The following is a 20,090-nucleotide window of genomic DNA, read 5'->3' as shown; positions in this document are numbered from 1 at the left end:
AGGGAATTCCTTGTTACAAAGTAGGGCTGCAAAATAAAATATTGCATGTGCTCATCTAATTACTGTATTCTCTTACACTTACAAGCCAGCACATTGCATTTTAATACCTTTGCAGCAACTTGCTGCCATCCTTCAGAGGTTATGTCCTGTACTGTACATTCATTAAATGGGTACATCTAATCTTTAAATTTTGATCTATTATTGGGGGGGGGGGGGGTGGAAATCATACCGGACAACTTTTCTATAAATGCGAAGAAGTGAACTGACTTAAGTGTTTTTAAATACTTTATTGTCATATGATTGTTAACAAAACGCCTTCAAAACATTCTGTACATTTCAAACTATTTTGAACTGCAATGCCCATTATATAAATGTACGTGTGTAGATGCCATGATGTCTCTGTACAAAGATGTACAATATGTACAGTAACATTAAATGCAAGCTGTGCAAGGCAAAGTCTAGGCTACAGATTCATGCCACTGGTTAAAACGAGGCATGGAACTACAGCTTCAGCCAGTTCCTTGTGTGCAAATAAACAAATAAATGCAGGTATATATTAATATTAGAAAGGAGTAATTAGATTTGCAAGCTCAGTTCAGCTAGAACAACATGCAGCTGACTGGAAAAAATACAGTACTACTCTTGTGAACTTTTTCCACTGCATCGCTTTGTTAGGTTGAAACATCTCTTCAGGATTCAGCTGCTACTTTTTGGTTGAGCGGAGACAATGCCAGGAGATCGAAACTTTGGAAGATATAAACCAAATTTATTTTCTATACCAGCAAATGTAGCTGTAGCAAGTCTGTATCCACCAATGTGCTCAGGGTTAACAGGAGGAAGATCTGAAATTCGAGTTTTTGGGATAGGTTCTGCTCCAGAAGGTTTGCTGTTTGAAGAAAGAAAAAGAAAAAATGCCTTTCCTTTATTTAAAGTGTTTTCTTAATCCTGAATAACTTTACAAAATCTAGACTAAATACTCAAGGCTTTTGTCTGAGTATGGAAGACTGTTAAAGCTGACCTTAATTAAGTCAATTCTATGGTCAGGTAAAGTTGTGAGTTCAGACCACTACTTAATGGGAAATCAAGGCCGCAACTGAAGTTACATTTTTACTGGTAGCTTTGTAAGTTCTTTTAATTTCAGTGACACGGGGAAAATGGACAAAATATCTTGCTACAATGGACATACAAAATTTATGTAGTATATTAAAATAAATATGAAATGGTTCTTTATCTCCTCATCTGTTTAGAAGTAGCATGCAAGTTTCTCTCAATTATAGAAGGATGGGGGAATTTTTTGCATACTGTAATTTTAAGTCCAGGTGCTCAAAGTCTCCAAGTTTAAGTGGTCCCATGCGTGAAGAAAAGTAAGATTTTTTTTTTTTTTTTTAACTTGGCAGGGTTTTTGTGCATGCTAAAAAGCAAATACTTGACTTACAGGCCTCCAAAATCGACATAAAACCATCTCTGCAGAAGTTCGTAAGTGACCAAAGTAACACCAAACTGGGGTGAAGATCTGAACACGCGAGCTGTTAAATATTACAAATCAGTGTCAAACAAAGAAAAGTTTCTCAGGAGAGAAGCTAAACATTTTTAACAAAATGTTACGTTTTTCAGAATCAGACCTTGCAAATACTGCTCTAATTTGAGTCCTTAACGAAGCAACTGCTAATTTGCAGATTCAGGGTCAGCCTTAATATTCAGAGTGCATTTCTCACCTCCAGCTCCCTTCCAGAAAGCCGAAGGGCCTTCTTCCCTTAGAATCTTTCCAAAGCAGTCAATAACGCCACTGTATGTTGTCTGACCAGCGCGAGCTGCCACTTGCAGTCTTGTCTTGATGACATCAGCAGGGGTTACCAAAGAAGCAGCAGGCACACCTTTTAGAAGAAAACCACATTTAATTTGCACAAAGAATCTTGTAAAAGATGAAAGGCTTCTAACCGAAAAATACAACTGCAAACTTCAATATTTTTTTGCAAGCATTAGACATTACTAAAAATGCAAGTTCTTACACTTGATGCTAATATAAACTGTTGTTCTTGGTATAATCCTTTTGAGTGTCTTCTAAATTTAAAGGCTATAACTGATAGTTTATTATTATGTTCTTTACTATCCGCAGCAATTCTCAACATCTTCTAGTGGTCTTGTCATTAACAGTCGTTTGAAATATAGATAAAAGAGGCATTTTTCAGTTCACACTTATGCTATATATGTAATGAGATATCCATGACAAAAATTAGTTGTGCAACCTTACTGTATTTGCTAATACTCTACAACATATTTTGCAAATTACATAGATGATTGATTTGGGAACTTGAATCCTACCCATCCATTTGTTAAAAGTGTTATAAGAAAACTACTGCTTAAAACACCTATTCTACAGAAATATGTCTGTACTGCTGTTTGGACTGTTCTGTGGGAGAATAGATGCTGCTTACTTCAGTAGGCAAGCCATAAAAAGACTGAGGACAATGAAGGTGTTTTACAAGTCTGCTTAGTACCAGCAGTGTGATATTAGCCAACAGTGACGGAAGAACAAATCTCCACTTCCAAGGCACCACTCTCAGCTTTCTAGTCAAAGGAAAGGAGAAGGTTTTCAGAAATGTACTCCACAGTTATATACAACTGTGTTACCTGAGATATTTCTGAATACTTCTGAATACTGTAAAAATTTCAACCTCGTAAAAAGAGGAACCATCTTCTGACTTAGAGTTTTGAAATTGATTTTGACTTCTGTTGAACCTCTACTATTGGTTAACATTGAATTAAAAGTTTAACGAGTCACTGATTTGCACAGGTGATCATGAACTCTCAAAGTGTTCCCGGTCAATTCCGGAGGTTTTAAAGGAAAACAGAAGCAATGTAGTTAAGCCTATAAGCACGCACTAATAGCAACCATATGCAGATTTTCCTTTACAGGCAGGTATGTTCAGACCGTATTCTTCCCTGCAGCGCATGCATAACAGGAGTAGATCGAGCAATCGGGAATTTGAAATTTGCAGTTCAGAAAGGCAGATTCCTGTACGCGCTGTAAAACTAGGCCTACAAGAGTTACACTCATTTTTAATAGGGTTCATTGCTTAGTATGAGTGACCCAGAAACAGCAATCAAACAAACGAAGCTGTGAAGTTTGCAACCTAAAAACAGTGAGTCTTTATATGAGATACAAGTTAAATAATAATATTTATATGTGCTTCTATGAGTACAGTAAGCTAAATAATTTTCCATTTCTGGCAGCTCTGCATTACTTGAGAATAAACAGGGCTACAAATCTGTTACTAGTTTCCTAGCTGGTCTCTCCCTTCCCCTCTGGCACGAGGAACGTACCGACTGGCAAAGAGCAGGTGCAGCCAAGCTGTATCAAGTCCAGTATGGGAAACTGCTCTTTACACGCAGACGGCTCATGATTGATGTATATGATATACAGTGACTCCTTACGACTGTAACAAGTAACAAAAGGTCTGTTCAGCCCAACGATGTTTCTAAACGGCACAGATGCCAACACAGAACCGTTCACGATGGAGAGGCTGCAGATACCTGGTTTTCATTCTAGTGATCTAATCCTCGGCAGTGCAGAATCTGGCCACCTGTATCCACATTTTTAAATATCCACCACCGCAGTTCCTACATCTAGTATTTTTATGCCACTTGCCATTTAGTAAAAACATCTTTTTATCACAGCTGCCTGTTCTCTTTATACTAAATGTTTTTGAGAAGCCTTAAAATATTGTAAATTTCAGAGTATGATACTTTAACTTCAGCTTCTTTACGAGCTAATGCCCTATTTTTAGCAATTACATTTAAACTAAGTTTCTTCTCAGTTATTCAGGAATCCAGAACTAGGCAAGTCATTTTCTTCTTAGCTCTTATGATACCTCATTTTATGTTCATCAAAGATTCAAATTAGCCTTCAACTCTGAGAGCACAGTAACAAGTAAAACCCCATTGAGACAGACAGATCAAATTTGACTACAAGTTGCTGAGCTGCATTACGCTGTTTATCCACATTATGCAAATGTAATTAGCTCTCATCAAAATTACATCGCCTCCCACTAAGGATAACAGTGTTCAAATTTAGATTAAATCAGATACAATGGTACAGTACCCTTCCTTACTGAATGAATATTAAATATTACTCACTAAAAGAAAAAAATTACTTCCAGAAAACATTCTGCAAAATTACCTGCAATGGCTCCAGCTGTAAGGAGATTAAGCCCTCCCACATGGCCATTTTCATCAGCAAGCATCAGTTTACTATGAGCATAAACAGGAAAGTAGATTGCAGAAAAGGGAATGTCTCTGAGGAAACATGCTTTGGCACCCTGTCACACAGAAAACAGACATAATACAAATAAATTTTGTAAATAAGGTTAAAATTGACATCCAGCAAGCAGCCTGAGCCCAGGAAGTACCAACTCCTTTGACCTACCAGGTAAATAACACAGAAAATAAAATGTCTCAGGAAACAGAAGATGTAGAGTTGAACTTGAAAAGAGAATAAAGCACATCTAAAGTAAGTTTCTAGAATGAGGAGAAGTCAAGGTTCACGTCTAGTTTTGGTAAGCAATACGTGGCATCAGTAGCTAGGATAAATACATTTTACATATGATGTGTCCAAATGCGATGAAGAAAGTGACAAAGGTCTGTCCTTATGTCTTGCTGACAACAACCCACAACCACGGAAGCAGCAAGACAAGTCCTTGCATGCCATTATTTCCACCAAACACAAAAGCATTACTAAAATATCAGTGAGGACTGTAAGACCTCATAGTGATCTCCACTGATCGTCATCTGGTTGACTGAAGAAGCTGCACAGGAAGGCTAGCAAAAAGAGGGAAACCGTCGCAAAATGGGAGTCTTTTAGTCAAGGGAAGATACAGGGAGACAAAACCAGCGGCCTATGATAATACTGCAAGGAATAGCTCCTGGCCACAACCTGGCATTAAAGAGTTCCGTAACAGAACTTTGCATGCTGAAAAAACAGCGGAATACTCGTAATAAAACATATCTAATATTCTTCTTCTAGCAACTTCAGTCATCAGTCTGTTACCAACTAAAATAACTCCTTCTGTGCAAAGCTCAAATAAGCACTTATATGCCCAAAAATCTCATTTGCATACCCTGAGAGCGCGCATGTTATAAAAACAGCACTCCTGGCCTAAATACCCAACCGGCATACTCCAAGCCAGCAGCCTGCACGCAACGGACCCAACTGAGGCCAGTCTCCCAGTAGTTATAATAACAGACAGCACACGTTACAAACCCTACCTGGCTTAAGCAGAAGACCTGATAAAGACAAACTCGTCCCTTCAGTGATTTTCATGCAGATGCTTTATGCTCTACAATGAGTTCTTACAGTTATTCACAAATGATAATGCAATTCTAAAGAACAGCTGAATTTTTAGTAAGCTCAATTGTTTAATTACTGCAAACGGAAATGGTAATTTTGTCCCATGTACCAAAACATCTGTGATCTTTAGGAAATGTAATGGTCATGAATCTGATCCACCGAATTCAAAACAAAAGCTTCAGCTCTAAAAGTAAATTTGCACATTTTTATAGTATTATTGCCTGTCTATGGACAAATCACGTAAAACAATGTTTTGAAGCGCACAGCTAATATAACTGCTGAATTTACGTATTACCCCTTGCGCTGGCAGAAGATACAGGAAGAAATACTCTTCCTTGTTTAAGAAAACTAATAGCTTCTGCTCCATTACATCTGATCTGTAATGATGGTAGTAAGTATACCTGCAGGGAAGGAATCTGTTGACTGGCATTCTGCTGTAGTACAGTACAGTATGGGCTTTTTTTTAGTGGAATTCGTTATCGACAAATCCCACCACTTAACTTCTTAAAAATGTGAATCCTACTAAACTCCACTACTGTTTCACTGCCATCAAATTATTAAGACAAAAAGAATATCCTGCTGCAAAGATAACAATAGAGATAACACAGATTCAAAATAAACATAAGAAAAACACACAGGGAAAGCTAAAGAAACTTTTCACAAAACCCCACCAAATGAAATGATCAGTGCCAGAAGCCAGCAGGTCTGCAATACAGGACTCCCTGTAGCTTGGCATAAAAGCCCAAAGGATAGAATGGGGGAGTATTTTTTTGTATCCCACTGCCATTAATATAGAAGTGGGTTTTCTTCAGTTTTCCACTGTGGGGCTGCCCTGCAGGAAGAGATTGGTTTTAAATTCAAAAGGTTTCTTTGTTTTTAACAGTTTTTGTTTCAACAATGTAAAAGTTTAGCATAAAACATAAAACGATGAAGCCACTCAAAGCAGAGATACATACCTTATAAAGACCAAGAAGGCCTAAATCTTTCATAACAGAGAGGGCACTGACTCTGGGTCCTGTAGTAATTTCTCCAGCGACCTGCAACCGAATCTTTACAATCTCCAGTGGATTAGTGAAGATGACCTGGGAAGCTCCTGCCTGCAAACCCCAAGAAAAAGAAAGTCGATTGCGTTACTAGAGCACGTGATGACAGGTTGACTTTTGCAAGGCGCTGAGTGCCTTCACGTCTCCCTGCATTGGCTGATATTCTCATGTAAAAATATGTGAGAGAGATTTAATAAAGCACCTGTCTGGAAGTTAAAAGCCCCGAACCAGAAATCACGGGTTTGTACGAAATAAATTTTCACATTTCTATGTTTATAGTCCACAGAGGTGGATTAATTCAGTTTGTCTCTGCTTTTCTCCTTGACATCACTTTCTAGAAGTCGTGGCTGTGTTTAAAAGTCTATCAGATATTACACAAAATACTAAACTAAAATAATCATTAGACTTGTGCTACTAGAGCATCAAACACATATAAAGAAGACCTTATGTTTATTCAATAATAATCCATCACCAATGTGTAGGCATGCTATTTGCATTTAGTGGTGATGCTGTTTAAAAGGTAAATTTGCATTTAATGGTGTAATTTTAAATTATTAGAAAAGGTGTTTGGGGTTTTGTTTAGCAGCCTTTAATTGTTCTAAGTGGAAACAAAATGTAAAATTTAAACAGAAAGAGTAACATTTCAAAATATGATACTAGATAGAAACAGGAGTCATATCCTTCTCTGAGCTGAGCATGGCAGATTTTACATGCAGGAAATACTCTGTTAACAGTGCTGAAGGACGATCTTGCATACTTCCTAGCAATAGTGTTGCAGAGCTGCTTGAGATTCTGCACTTTAACCAAAGACTTCCAAAGAAATATATTTCAGTTTTGAGAGGGATTCAATCTGACAGTTCAGTTGCAGAAGCATGTAAACCTATTTAAAATGACATGTTTAGATTTCTCCCTGGTTTGCTGTAGGTACTACCATTCACTTCTGGAGAAGTGTGTGGTTCATCACAAAACAGCTAAACTTTACTAAGCTTTCTTTTCCCCTCTTCCTAAGCCACCTTTTTTTCATTTAAAAATCACTTCCATAAAATTTATGGCATATAACCACTTGAATACAGCCAACTTTAAGAAGCATTTCTTCCACAATCTAAAAGCTCCTTTTAATCCTGATCTATTCCTCCAACCCATCAAATCTTAGTGAAGGAAAAAGATGCAGAACATCTGCAAGTAAAGCTTTTTTCCACTTCTAAATTCCCCAGGAAATAAACGCTCTTTGTGATGCTGGGTGTGTGTGCGTGAAGGAAAATCAATAGTCTGCTACAGCACCTCCTGGACAGCATGCACGGCGTTCTTTGCTAATTGATTCAGAACTAATGAACGCTAATCCTTTCTGTCTATAGCACAATCTTCTTCTCTCCAGCAGCAGGCAGAATAAATTTGAGATTAGCCCTGAAGCACGTCTTAGAAGTTGGTAACTTGAATTATTCTAGACTTGAGACAAAAGAGCATTGCAAACCTCAACAGCTCTTAGTGAGAATGACTAAGCACTCAGGTAGTATCTATGGGACGGGGCGCATGAAGCATCAAAATCTTCACTGACCAAGCACCCGATACTTCACAGAACCTTTACTGACCACACCGCCACCCTTTTATTGCAAGCCCCGTTTATTACCTCACTCAATATTGACATTTAAAATCATCATTATGGCTTTACTAAAGCACCTTGACGCAAACAGTGGGAGAACAACCTCTGCTTTTGATTAATTATCTCCACTGTAGCAGTTACTGTCTTTAACACTTTCCACTCAAACGATCAGTCTAGGTTGTTAATCTTGTTTCATTCCCTCACTTCTTCACCCTTCTGAAAGAAAATCAAAGCCTACATTTTCGTGGACGTTTATCGCAACCATCAGGAAGGTCACTGGCGCTCCCAGACCAGCCAAACTGATCCCATCTTCTGTTCCTTGGACTTAATGCATTGTGTTTACCCTGTTACCTGACACCACTCGTGTCCAAAGCCATTCTTCAGACTCTCTTTACTTCTCATCTCACCTTTTCCTTCACAGTTCATATACACCTATTCATGCAAGATGAAATGGCTATCCTGCCAGGCAAAGTTCCAATCTAAATAAAACTTACAAAATTCTCATTTGGCAAGTTCTGTTAAACAATAACCAATTCTTTTGTTCGTATTGCATTAAACAGAAAACCAATTTCAAATGTTTATCATTTCCCTACATCATTTTTAAAAATAATTTTGGTAGATAAAACATTAAGCAGAATGCTCTTACTACATAATACAATGCACCACACAAAAAATTCCAATAACTTTAAATTTAGACAGTAAGCTAGAAATTAACTCCTGCTACCTGCCTATTAAATAAGCATTCTTTGTTTACATATATATGTGAAATTCCATTTTTTATTTTTCATGTTATAAATTAGCACATCCTGCAGAGCAGCCAAAATAACTCTTCCTATTTGCCCAACACCCACCACAGAAACACAAATAGGCCAATTCATAAACATTTCTATTTTCTACCCTGAATTCAATCTCCCTGCAATTAACATTCTCCTCTCCTAGGTGCACAACTGCCTACCCTTCTGTTAAAATCAGCAACAGCCCTCTTCTGATACAGAAATGAAAAGAGAAGACTCTAAACACAACACATTTTAATAATTTAGTAGCAATAGTAATTATATATACTATGTTACAAATTGTATATTGTTAATACAGAATTATATATTATGACAATATTAAAATATGACTTGATGATCAGTTATTGAGCAAAATAAAATATACGGAAAACCCTAACATATGCTTATATAATCAGTAGAAAACCATTTGAAAAACTCTTTAATTACATTAACACTTTGAACATTGAGTATTTACAGTGTTGAAAAACTTCTCAACAGGCAGCTTTCTCAAAAAGAGCTGTAACTGTCAAGATACCCAGTTAAATACTCCCTGTTAGCAATATGTACTTCTATCCAAGTCTTGACTTTTCATACAGTTATACTTGTAGCTCAGGAAACTTTTCTGCGCAGCAGTGATTTGATTCACGTGAAGAGGGGCACTGAATTCACTGGAGTTGCACGAATGAGTTAGGTCCTTAGACATATCACAAGTACAGATAAGGCAAGCATTGACTCTAATACAGAACACGTAACACAAGAAAACTCACTTTTTCACTGTGTAGTTTTTTAAAAATGAATGTGAGGGTTGTTTTTTGTTTGTTTGTTTTTTCTTTTTAAGTAAACGGTTGCCTAACTATCTGACAAAGAACATGTGAGGCGGAGGAGAGTGCTGCCTGGGGAGCAGAGGAAGAGCACTCCCCAGAAGAGGGTGCAGAGGAGAATGACACAAAGGATCTCCAAATAAAAATGAACCGGCGGCGTGCAGGGTTGCAATACAAACCTCCATGCTTCTGTGCAAATCATTGGCAATCATCATCATTCTTTTTCAAAGTATCTTGCTTCAGCCGTCAGCTATGTATGTTAAATACACGTGCACGTGTATATATACACACAGAGGTATACATTGCAGTCCCTGAATTTCTTTTGGAGAAGGTGCACTAAATCTAGATTTTCCCCCCATAAAAACCTCTCTTCACACATAAATTACAACAGACACTTTAAAAAAGGTTGACAAATTTGTTTCTGAATGGAGGTTATTCATACACATCAAAAATACCAGTAATAAAAGCTTCTACTTAACCTTAATGTCATGTAAAATAACTCTGCAAGGAGCAAATAAAGGAACTAAATCTGACAGCAAAGGTTATGAGAGAGAAGATGTAGTTTGAGATCCCACAGCAAACGCCCCATGACATGCCAAAGGCTGAAGGAAATACACAAATGACCCTGCAACATGAGACCTCTTGCCCTTTCCAATTCCACCCGAGAGGCATAAGCTACAAAGGGGGAGAGGCCTATTTCAAGCCCTTCCTTCCTTCCTTTCTGAAACCACCACATCCTGGACCACAACTATGTCCCACACAAGCAGCTAAAATAAGATGTTACTTAGAACAGTCTGGTTTAAAAACGTCAAAAGAACTTGCACTTCTTTCTCAAGGCAAAGCTGTCATTGCTCATGCACCTACGATAAGCTTACTGTCTCTTTTACTAAACAATAAATTTCTCCCCAACTTCAAATGTCCGCAACAGCGATCAAGATAAAGCAGTAAAGTTTAACTCTGCTTCTAACTTTATCTGTTTAAAGTATATTAAAAGAAGTAGAGTATCTTCAAGATTTTGAAGGAAAAGTAGTCTGACAGCTATAATTCTATATTTTTGCGTTTGTTAAATAAAAACAGTAAAAATTTATTTTTTCAAAAATAAATATTTGACACCTTCCTATTTGCCTGATAAGCCTATATACATGTTTATGTGTATGTATGTATATATGTATAAATACATATGAAAAATATTTTTACAAGTATACCAAAATATTTAGACTAAATGTTAGATTTAATGTTTAAATATGTAAGTTTTTAAATCAGTGGTAAATTTGGACCTCTATGTGTATGTATGTGCAAACACATACACGCACACACACCCCAACCCCTAATCATCAACAGATGCATTGCCTACACCTCCAAGAAGGGTTCTTAGACCCCTTCTGTCTGGCACCCCACATCCTCCTCTTCCCTGCAGCACAAATCAGATGAAACAGGATTCATCCATTCAAAATGCTACACACCATGCACATTGCATTGATGGGAAGAATCCATTCCTTCCTGTGTAACTCATAGGAACTACAGCTTAAAAATCACAGCACCTTTGTCTACTGTAACAGTACTTACTAACAGAACTGTAACAGATACTAACAGAATCATTTACACAGCGCTAGATGTCTACTTCAACATCACTTCCCAACTGAGGACGAACAGTTGCCCTACAGCACCTTGCCCTTCACGATGTACTCACGTGCGTCATGTGTGTAAGTTCCTTTGAGAAGCCCTGTCCATATCAGGTATGCGGTCTCTGCTTCCCCAGCTGCTGTTGGGATACAGGAAAGCATTGCCAAAGCCTCACTCAGTCCCCCTGCCACTCAAAGCTAATGGTAGCTGAAAACTCCAAAGGCAGAAATGCAGGCTAATCACTGAATTACAATGAAATGTAATTCAATTAATTACAGTAACAGTAGGGAAAGAAATTGTTTTCTCTGAACGTGCGTAAGTGCGGACAGTGCTGTTGATGATTAACAAACCAGCCTACTCTCGGGAAGGTAGGAAGATGGGATATCAGTTTCATCCATGAGGGACCAGATGACAGGTATGACCTGACTGCTGTAACTGAGCTGCCCCATGTAGCTGTTCTGCAGATTTCAAATACAGCTACAGCTTGGGAGCAGCTGGGAATATTTGGGCTCTGACAGAGCAGACCCTACACTTCCCAATGACATTTACATTGCCCAGCGGCTAGCAGGTAGGTTTCAAGGAGCACAGGGCACAGGCTGCCTGCGGGAGGTCCCTGCCCTGCAGTAAGGAAGGAAAGACAACAGACAGGCAGCTGACCATATAAACAGGCCACCGCGTGGGCAGATGTCTTTGTTAACAGCTTCAAGAACGAAAACATTTCCTCTTACTGGGAACGGGAGTTTATTCCATAACCTTACAGGAGCTGAGAATAATTGGAGCCTGAGAAGTACGATTTTGGCCAAAGAGATCCAGTCTCTTGAGTTACCATGTGTGGAGGAGGCACATGCCTGTGGGTAGCCTCTTTGCTGGATGGTATAGCACTTCTTACAGACACTCCAGAGCTATACAGCTGACGCAGGCTCTCTTGAATCACTACTGTCTTAATGTCAAAGGTTTCACCTGTCCTCACGTGTGGGTCTTAGAAGACTGTGACACCATACGTAGGCTTTGATACGGCACTGCCATCCAGAGAGGAGAATTTGCTAGGTCTGCCGGAGCCTTTCCCAAGCTGCCTCCACTTCCTCACATGAATTTTTTTTGCTCCTGGTTGAGGACTGTGGCGTGCACAACGTGCTTTTGTACAGCTTGCATGAGGGTGGGCCTTCAAAGGCCAGAAAGGCCTCTGCTGTAAACTCAGCCATTTATAAATGGCTGAAAATATGGCTTGCTCATCTTGCTCATCCACTACCAGTTCCATACCAGAAATGATGAAAAAGTGCATTATTCCTGTTAATCAGGAGAAGGTTCAACACTAAACACAGGCAAGTGATGGTCAGAGACAGTAATAAGTACATCTCTGAGAACTACATACAGGTATAATGCTGTTTCTTCTGATGTTATGACAAGGTGAAAAGCATGTTTTGAGTTTAGCCTATATTTATAGTGTACTGTTAGCAAAATATTTGTGTGTCAAACAATAAAGAAAAACCACAAAAAACCAAGTTACCCAAATCCAGATGCTGAAAATAATTTTGGCATAAATAAAATCCAAACGGTCCCACAGTAACCCATCATTTTGTACTAACAGAGAGAGAAGGAATAGAATAAAGGAAAAACGAAGAAGAAAGGTAGCATCACCCAAAAAGAAAGTCTTGCGTGCCTCTGCATGCATAAATGGACTGAGCTTACTTGTGGCACTTCTTTGGATGTAACTGTTGGTTATGTCTCGTAATATTTTGTAGAAAAACAGTATACAATGAACACCAGAAGGGCGAAGATCAACACTATTTCCAAGCAAGTCAACATGGAAAAGAGCTGTCACAATGAAGATGAAAAGGACTGAGGATGAGAAAGAGAAAGACTAACATATCAACTTGCTACTGCTTTAGTCAACTGATACTTTCAGACTTTTAGAATAAACTTTATAGGCTTGCTAATAAAGATTCTGCTATTTAGGAAGAAGTGAAATTGCTAAAATGGAACTAAGCAGCAGTACAGACAGAAAAGTCATCAACTGGTAAGATATCAGATGATCCAGAGGACACTACAAAGAAATGAACATCCCTGAGGTTCCTAAACTGTGGCCAACTCCTCTCGTACAAAGGCCAACTTTGTTTAAAATTCTCCCAGATTGAATGAGATAAGTATTATCTTGAAAAAGGAGATGAGAATATCCGCTCAGACAGTCAGAAAGGGTTGTGTTCGGACAGATTATAAATCTGCTCAGCTTCACAGAAACATCCAAATTTCTGAAAGCTTATCCGAAACTCGGATTTCTCCCCAATTTTTGCATGTTCACTACAGTAAGACAATAAAGTTATTTTGAAAAAGGAGTATGTACCATGAAGTGGAAAAGCCTCTACCGTAGAATGAATTTAATATTATACATTTCAGTACAAAAGAATGTAAAATAATAAAACTGATTATCAGACATTTGATTTTAATTATGACTTTAACCACAACAGAGGAAAACACTAATGAATTACACTCACTTCTGTTATAAATGACCTGTATGTGCTTTCTGTGCTATTGAGCTTTCCAGAAAAAGGTTAGTCTTTTGCTAGCTATACATCACAGCTGCTTTCTCACATTTCTCAGAAAATAAACTTTGTACACTGACAGGTGAAGACTCAAGCATGTACCAGGCTGCCAAATTAAATCAGGCAGAACTATAAGCAGCCTCCCTTCAGGGCTGCTTCTTTGAATTAAAAGTTTGCAGAGGTCAACAACCTTTCTGCCCCAGGTTTTGTTGTAAGCTGAGGAGGTTTTATACCAGCCTGTCAGCCTACTCAACTGGAAGTTATTAGTGTTCTCTGCTACAAAAGAAACCTAACTCAAGCCTTAAACATTTTATAGGGTTAACAACTGTTGGGGAATCCCACAAATGAAATTAGCCAATGTGCAAAACAAAACAAAACAAAAAAAATCTATCATCAATATCAATTCAAGCCACTTAGATTGCTAAGAGATCCACTGAATTACAGCCCTCAAATCTCATCAAAAACAGAATTTGTTTTTGAACTGTATTTAAATGATGGATGTAGTTAGCATCTGGAGTAATGTAGCTACATTTCATACAAAGTCATTTAAACAGAAAATTCACTCATACCTGTTTTCTGAAAGATAAGACCACACTGTTCAGTTTTTCCACATTTTCACAAACAGAAAAATTTCACATATAGCAAGTTGAAGAGTGCATTTCTTTTCCTTCTTAAAATCTTCAGCAAGAAATAGATTTTTCAAACTGTTCTAGCCTCCCCCCCACCTCCGCCAAAGGAAACTCAAACATAATCTCTACAATCCATTCTCAAGGACTACCTGCATCTTTCCAAACTAACCATGAACGCCAACCCAAAGCAAAAGTATGGAAAGGGAGAAAAGGCACCCTCTCTTTAGCCTTTTGTGAATAAAACCACTGCTGTAACTGAGTGTTGGAAACTGAGCCAAAAGAAGTTGTTCAAGCACCTAATTCCAGGGGAACTCAACTCAGAAGTATGCAAAGCTTTCCAAACAGAAAAAGGACTTTTTTTAGTTCTTGTGACTGGGAGAAAACAGAACAGTTCTGTTCAAATCGACAAAGCACGCCCATTAACTGTCATTCCAACTATACTGCACATGACTGAGAATCAATTTTTCCTAGGAATACAGGACGAATACTTACACAGCCTCCAGCAAGGACCTCTGCAGGGAGTGGAATGGAACCATCTTTCTTAGTAAATTTGTCTCTGACAAAGTCATTCACCTAATAAAGATACAATACATTACACACAATTTTAAGTTATTTTTCCTCCTTATTAACACATATCAAGTACATCCGTAACCATGTATATTAGAGTGCTTGTAAGTGGTCATCTTTCACACATTTTAGGAAATAAATCCTATGTATGTTAACAAACAAAAGAATGCCGGGGGGGGGGGGGGAGATACGTACAGTTAGCTTAATAGCCTTTTCTGGAGCAACACCTATCAGCTGTGGTAACAAGCCTATAGAAACAAAGACACCACAAGGCAACATTATCTTCCTAATACAGAAACTAGTATTTTATAAGAGCTCTACAGAAATGCCTTTCTGCACATGGGATAACCTTTGAGGTGGATGACATTTATGTATGTGATGCTGCTAGAGCACTGCATATTCATACCAATACAATTTTATATTAAGATTTCTGTTGAAAATGGTAATGAAAAGGATGACCAGATCTGCCTTCCACAACGAAGTCAAGCCCGATGCTGTTGCTGTACAGAAGAAAAAAAAAGGGTAAGGACTGAACATAGGTCTACTACATAAGAGTTCGTTTGACTTTTTTAGCCCCTTAATATCACTTTCCCATAAAACTTGCAATTACTTTTTAAAATAGGAGAGTAATTATGAGATATACACATGACTATGATAAATTATCAACTCACTTCTACTTGACTCACTAACCTGAGTTTTCTGAAGGCTCCAGTCAACTAAGGATATAAAGGATTTTCTCGTTCAGTCCAACATGGTAGCATGAACTTTGTTAAACCCTATTACTATTAAGTATTTTTTATCTTACCAAGCAGAAGCATTAGTGGACAGAAACCGATTTTGAAAAGGTCCTTGTTCCTGGAAAATAGCTACTATCAAAATGAACTGCCATTTGACAAAAGCACATACACTTTTCTAGGAACTAATAGGTTTAAGAAAAAAATCAGTAGATGGCAGTCTTAACTTCCTAACATACAAGATTATAACAGCATCTGTTATTTTTAAATCCATTTTCTCCGCAGTCATTTTGGCATATGTATAGATTATAAAACTTAAAAGGCTTATTTTTATTAGAAGTGTTCATTTCCTAATGTTATTCCATGGTTAGGGAATATCAGCCTGTCAAGAGTGTTCGCCAGTTAACTAACAAAAAATCCCATGCTAATTATATCAAATATCAGATAACAGCAACAAAACTGTATCGATGCGGTTTTCCATTATCCATTAAGTGAAAAGAATAATAGCTAAAAATTCATAAAAAATGTTCAAAATTACCTAAAGTACTCAGCCTGCAGAATTTTTATACTACTTTCTTAAAAGGAAGCTCAGAGCAAACGCACCTAAATAGAAAGTGCAGCAGTTAATATATGCAGTGTAGTGTTTTCTTCCAACATAGTACTTTCTGTGCGATTTACACTTACTATGCTGAGGAAAGGCAGTTATTAAACACAAAGAAAGGTTGACAATAACAAAAAGAAATGCTGCCCTCCCAGCCTGAATCTCTGATCTGCCATGAAAAGAAAATCCATCTGTGCAGTGCCTACACTTTAAAAACCCAAATATACCAGACAAAACACCACAAGACAATCCTCCCCACCCCTCCTTTTATGCAGCTGAACAACTTGGGCACACGCATTCGGTGTGCCAGAGAACCTGGGACCCTGCATCGTCTAGTGAGGGACCTTAGAAGATACTTCATTAGTTCTGAAGTTGGATGCTAGGATTCAAAAGTGTCGTAATTTTCTTGACCAAAAATTGTAAGTCTTTATTTAAAAATATGAACTTTCCAGTATGCGTTCAGATCTGTTTTTTAAACTGTGGTAAACGACTGCATTGTATCGTTATATTACAATACAATTAGGATAACCCAGCTCAGGAATATAAGAACCCAGTAACAGACCCACAGTAAACTCCATAAATGTTTCTGTTGTTTAGTTTAATATACTTTCACACACCAACTAATTCTATGAGTCCAAGACCTTAGTAACATGCTGACCATTAACCGTAACATTTTCAAAACAATTACATGAACTTCTTATGCTAAACAATCTTAAAGACTATTATTAAACAGACTATTAAGAAGTTTAACAAGCTGACATTCTTTCAAACAAGCACATTTTTTCTCAGTTGTAAAGCATTGCTTTTAACTCATCAATGGAATCATCCTTCATTTCAAAGTGTTTGAGAAAGGTTAGAAAACAAAAATAAAAATAACAAATGATCAGTTTTAGAAGCTGCTGTGCAAAACCATGTGGTTGGGGAGGGGGGGCGGGAAGAGAGAGAAAACAGTACTGTAGAACAGCACTGTAGAAATAGTCTCATAAATGTAAGTCAAGGAGTATTTGCTTTTGTGAAAGATTTAGCAACAAAAAAGGAAAACAATTTACCAGTAAGACGTAATTTACAGAGATTACAGCTATTTCATTAACATTTTCACTGACATATTCCTCCCTCTACTCACTTGCATAGCAAAATCCTGCAAGATTACAAAAACTCTTTAGCCAGAATCTACAGACTTTCACATGCAAAACTTCTCAGATGCCGTCCTTAAAGGAGACTGTCTAGTGTCTTCATTGACAGAACACATTGCAAAGCAGAAAAAAAAAGCTGTGACCATCACAGAAGTGAGTGACTTTGCTCCAACTAAAAAAAAAAGTGTGCCAATTAATAAATACCTTACTGATCCTTATGAAAATTGTGCACTTCATGAAGTTATGTGAAATTACAATTAAAAACAGAGAATTCAACTAAATATCCATTTCAGAGGACTGGCTAGCATGTACCCTCTATGTAAGTCATCTTATTGATGCGATAAAAACCCGTTCAGAATCTTCTCCTAAGCTAAAAGAAGATGTAAGATATCTTTCAGTCTAACTGATAAAACTGATAAAAAGTTGCTTTGAATTCTTAATCTGTATTTTAGAGGAGGGTTTTTTTCTTTTTTTACATTACAACTTTTATGAGTTCCACTGTTGATATTTTAAAGTAAAACAGAGCAACATAATACAACAGCAGGATGCAATTTCTTGTTCACAGGATAGAATCATAAAACAAGTCCCACTACCTGCAAAAGTATGAGGCATAAGATCTGGCATCCAGTTTAACAGGTACATTTCAAAATGACTGTCTTTCATCTCTTTTAACAAAAAATATTTGCAGTAAAATGGATCTTTATTCCTCAGATGCTAATCTGCTCCTGATGTTTGCCCCCAGCCAAAAGTTACAATCCTCAGTTTGTGAGATAACAATCACATCCACAACACTCACACCCCAGAAATTAGGACTTTAAACAACCTAAGCAGCAAGGAGCAAATCAGTAACAACAAAAATATGCTCAGTTTTTCCCAGCAATTGTTTATGACGAACAGTGCTCAAGGTATCAAGTTTCCTGGTTTTCCCATAAGAAACTAGTTGTTGAGGTATTAAAAAAAAAAAAAAAAGGGGCAGAAAACCCCCAACTCGATATATATATTTTTTATCCACTTACCTCTGTAAAGACCAAAAAAGCCTTCAAAACGCAAAACCTTTTTAAAGCAGTCAAAGCTGTTTTTATACATCAACTCTCCTACGACTGCACCAGAGGAGCGCTGATTCTGCATACGAGTTTTCACCAGGTCTATGGGATATACCGCAGTAGCACCAACAGCTGTTAAGAAAGGATTTGGAGTATTATTTCTGCAACATCATTGTTGGTGAGGTATATCATTTTATGAATATATAAGCTGGTAAGATCTCTGATATGTTGGAAGTAAGAAAAAAGTCTCAAGGAGAATGGATTACACTATTACATAAAACAAGGTGCACAGAACAAAGAAAACCAATCTGAATTACCAGTAAGGAAATTTGTTACTGGAGTAGTTTCCGAGGACTGTGGAGGGATACTAGAAGAGAAGCAATAAGGGAAGAAAGGGAATGGCACAACCAAAAGTGGTTCCACCCTCCAATTCTTCACATGTATAACCAAGAAATGCACCTTAGATGAGACCAAGTAGTCTGGTCAGAAATATTACTCACCTCCCGCAATTGAGCCCAAAGTGAACCTGTAAGCTGATTCAGCTACCTGGACCCAGATAGGCCTGCCTAACTCTCCAAAAGATTGCTGTGTGAGGAAAAGAAAAGAAAAAAAAAAAAGCTTGAAAATCTGCATGGGAAAACAAAGATGCCTGTGAATTGGCTTTTACAACATTACAGAAAGAGTATGATAAAAATTGGTAGCTTTATGTTAAGGAGGGAAAAAAAAAGAAATTACTATGTAACTTCCATTACGCCTAATGAATGAAGCACATTTTTCAAATATTCCTTTCAGAAAATATTCTTCCTTACATATTCCTAGTATAACTGAAACAACTATGGTCAAGAAAAAGTAGAAAGAAAGTCAAATCAACTTTGCTACTTTCCATTCTGTTGCCTTCAAATTTGTAAGGCGCAGAACCCCTCTTGGCTCAAATAAACCTCAATATCTCAAAAGGAATACAGTATCTCACAGACATCATTTATCAGCACGGGATATATTTTAAGATTACATATACATTGATACATAGCATAAACATGACGTTTCAAGTCTTCAAAACAAGCAAAAAGTCAACTATTCCCCAAAGTATTCTCCACAAGACTTTTTCAGGCAGTTGATAATTTACAGACACAATGATGACCTCACTCACTTCAATCACATACACTAATATAAATGTATTAGTGTTTTAAATAAATACAAGTCTGCACAGAAAATATTTGCAGAGACTCATAATCATATTATTAGATGGTTATTAGAAACAAGGTAACTGGTAAACAAGATGTAAGTGTTCACAAACTTGCACTATAAAGTATGCAAGATGGGCCAAATTTTCTTCCAAACATAAATAAGGGGATTAGAGAAGAATTTATATTATGCAGTATAACTTGTCTGGGTTATATAAGTGGCCAAGATATTAACTGTTAAACTCCATATTAAAGCAGATACTAAAGCCCATCTCCCAAACACAAACCTGTTTTTCTTAAAAGCACCCTGTACCATTAGCAGATGCGCTCCTGACAGCACAGCTGGAATGTATACAGACCTCTGACTGCTACAGGAGGCTTTGCTCTCATGCAGATTATGAATTCTCCACAAAGATTATCACATGCACATTTCACAGCTAACGCACCAAGAACTA

At 37.5% G+C, this 20,090-nt stretch overlaps 1 protein-coding gene across 1 annotated transcript in view; it reads right to left on the bottom strand.

Moving 5' to 3' along the window:
- Positions 1–271: 271 nt before the first annotated feature.
- The window catches only part of SLC25A12 (solute carrier family 25 member 12), a 50,961-nt gene continuing 31,142 nt past the window's right edge, over positions 272–20,090 (bottom strand). Inside the window, exons 10-18 of the mRNA XM_076342624.1 lie at positions 18,955–19,039; positions 18,428–18,586; positions 15,139–15,191; positions 14,869–14,949; positions 6,304–6,444; positions 4,181–4,319; positions 1,716–1,874; positions 1,436–1,526; positions 272–886 (exon numbers count right to left, since the gene is read on the bottom strand). Of these exons, the coding sequence (XP_076198739.1) occupies positions 697–886; positions 1,436–1,526; positions 1,716–1,874; positions 4,181–4,319; positions 6,304–6,444; positions 14,869–14,949; positions 15,139–15,191; positions 18,428–18,586; positions 18,955–19,039 (1,098 nt within the window). The 3' untranslated portion in view covers positions 272–696. The remainder of the gene's footprint in view (positions 887–1,435; positions 1,527–1,715; positions 1,875–4,180; positions 4,320–6,303; positions 6,445–14,868; positions 14,950–15,138; positions 15,192–18,427; positions 18,587–18,954; positions 19,040–20,090) is intronic.

Source organism: Aptenodytes patagonicus, chromosome 6, assembly GCF_965638725.1.
Source record: "Aptenodytes patagonicus chromosome 6, bAptPat1.pri.cur, whole genome shotgun sequence".
Taxonomy (NCBI): domain Eukaryota; kingdom Metazoa; phylum Chordata; class Aves; order Sphenisciformes; family Spheniscidae; genus Aptenodytes; species Aptenodytes patagonicus.
The sequence above is the reverse complement of the archived record's forward strand: the minus strand, read 5'-3'. Positions and strand labels throughout refer to the sequence as shown.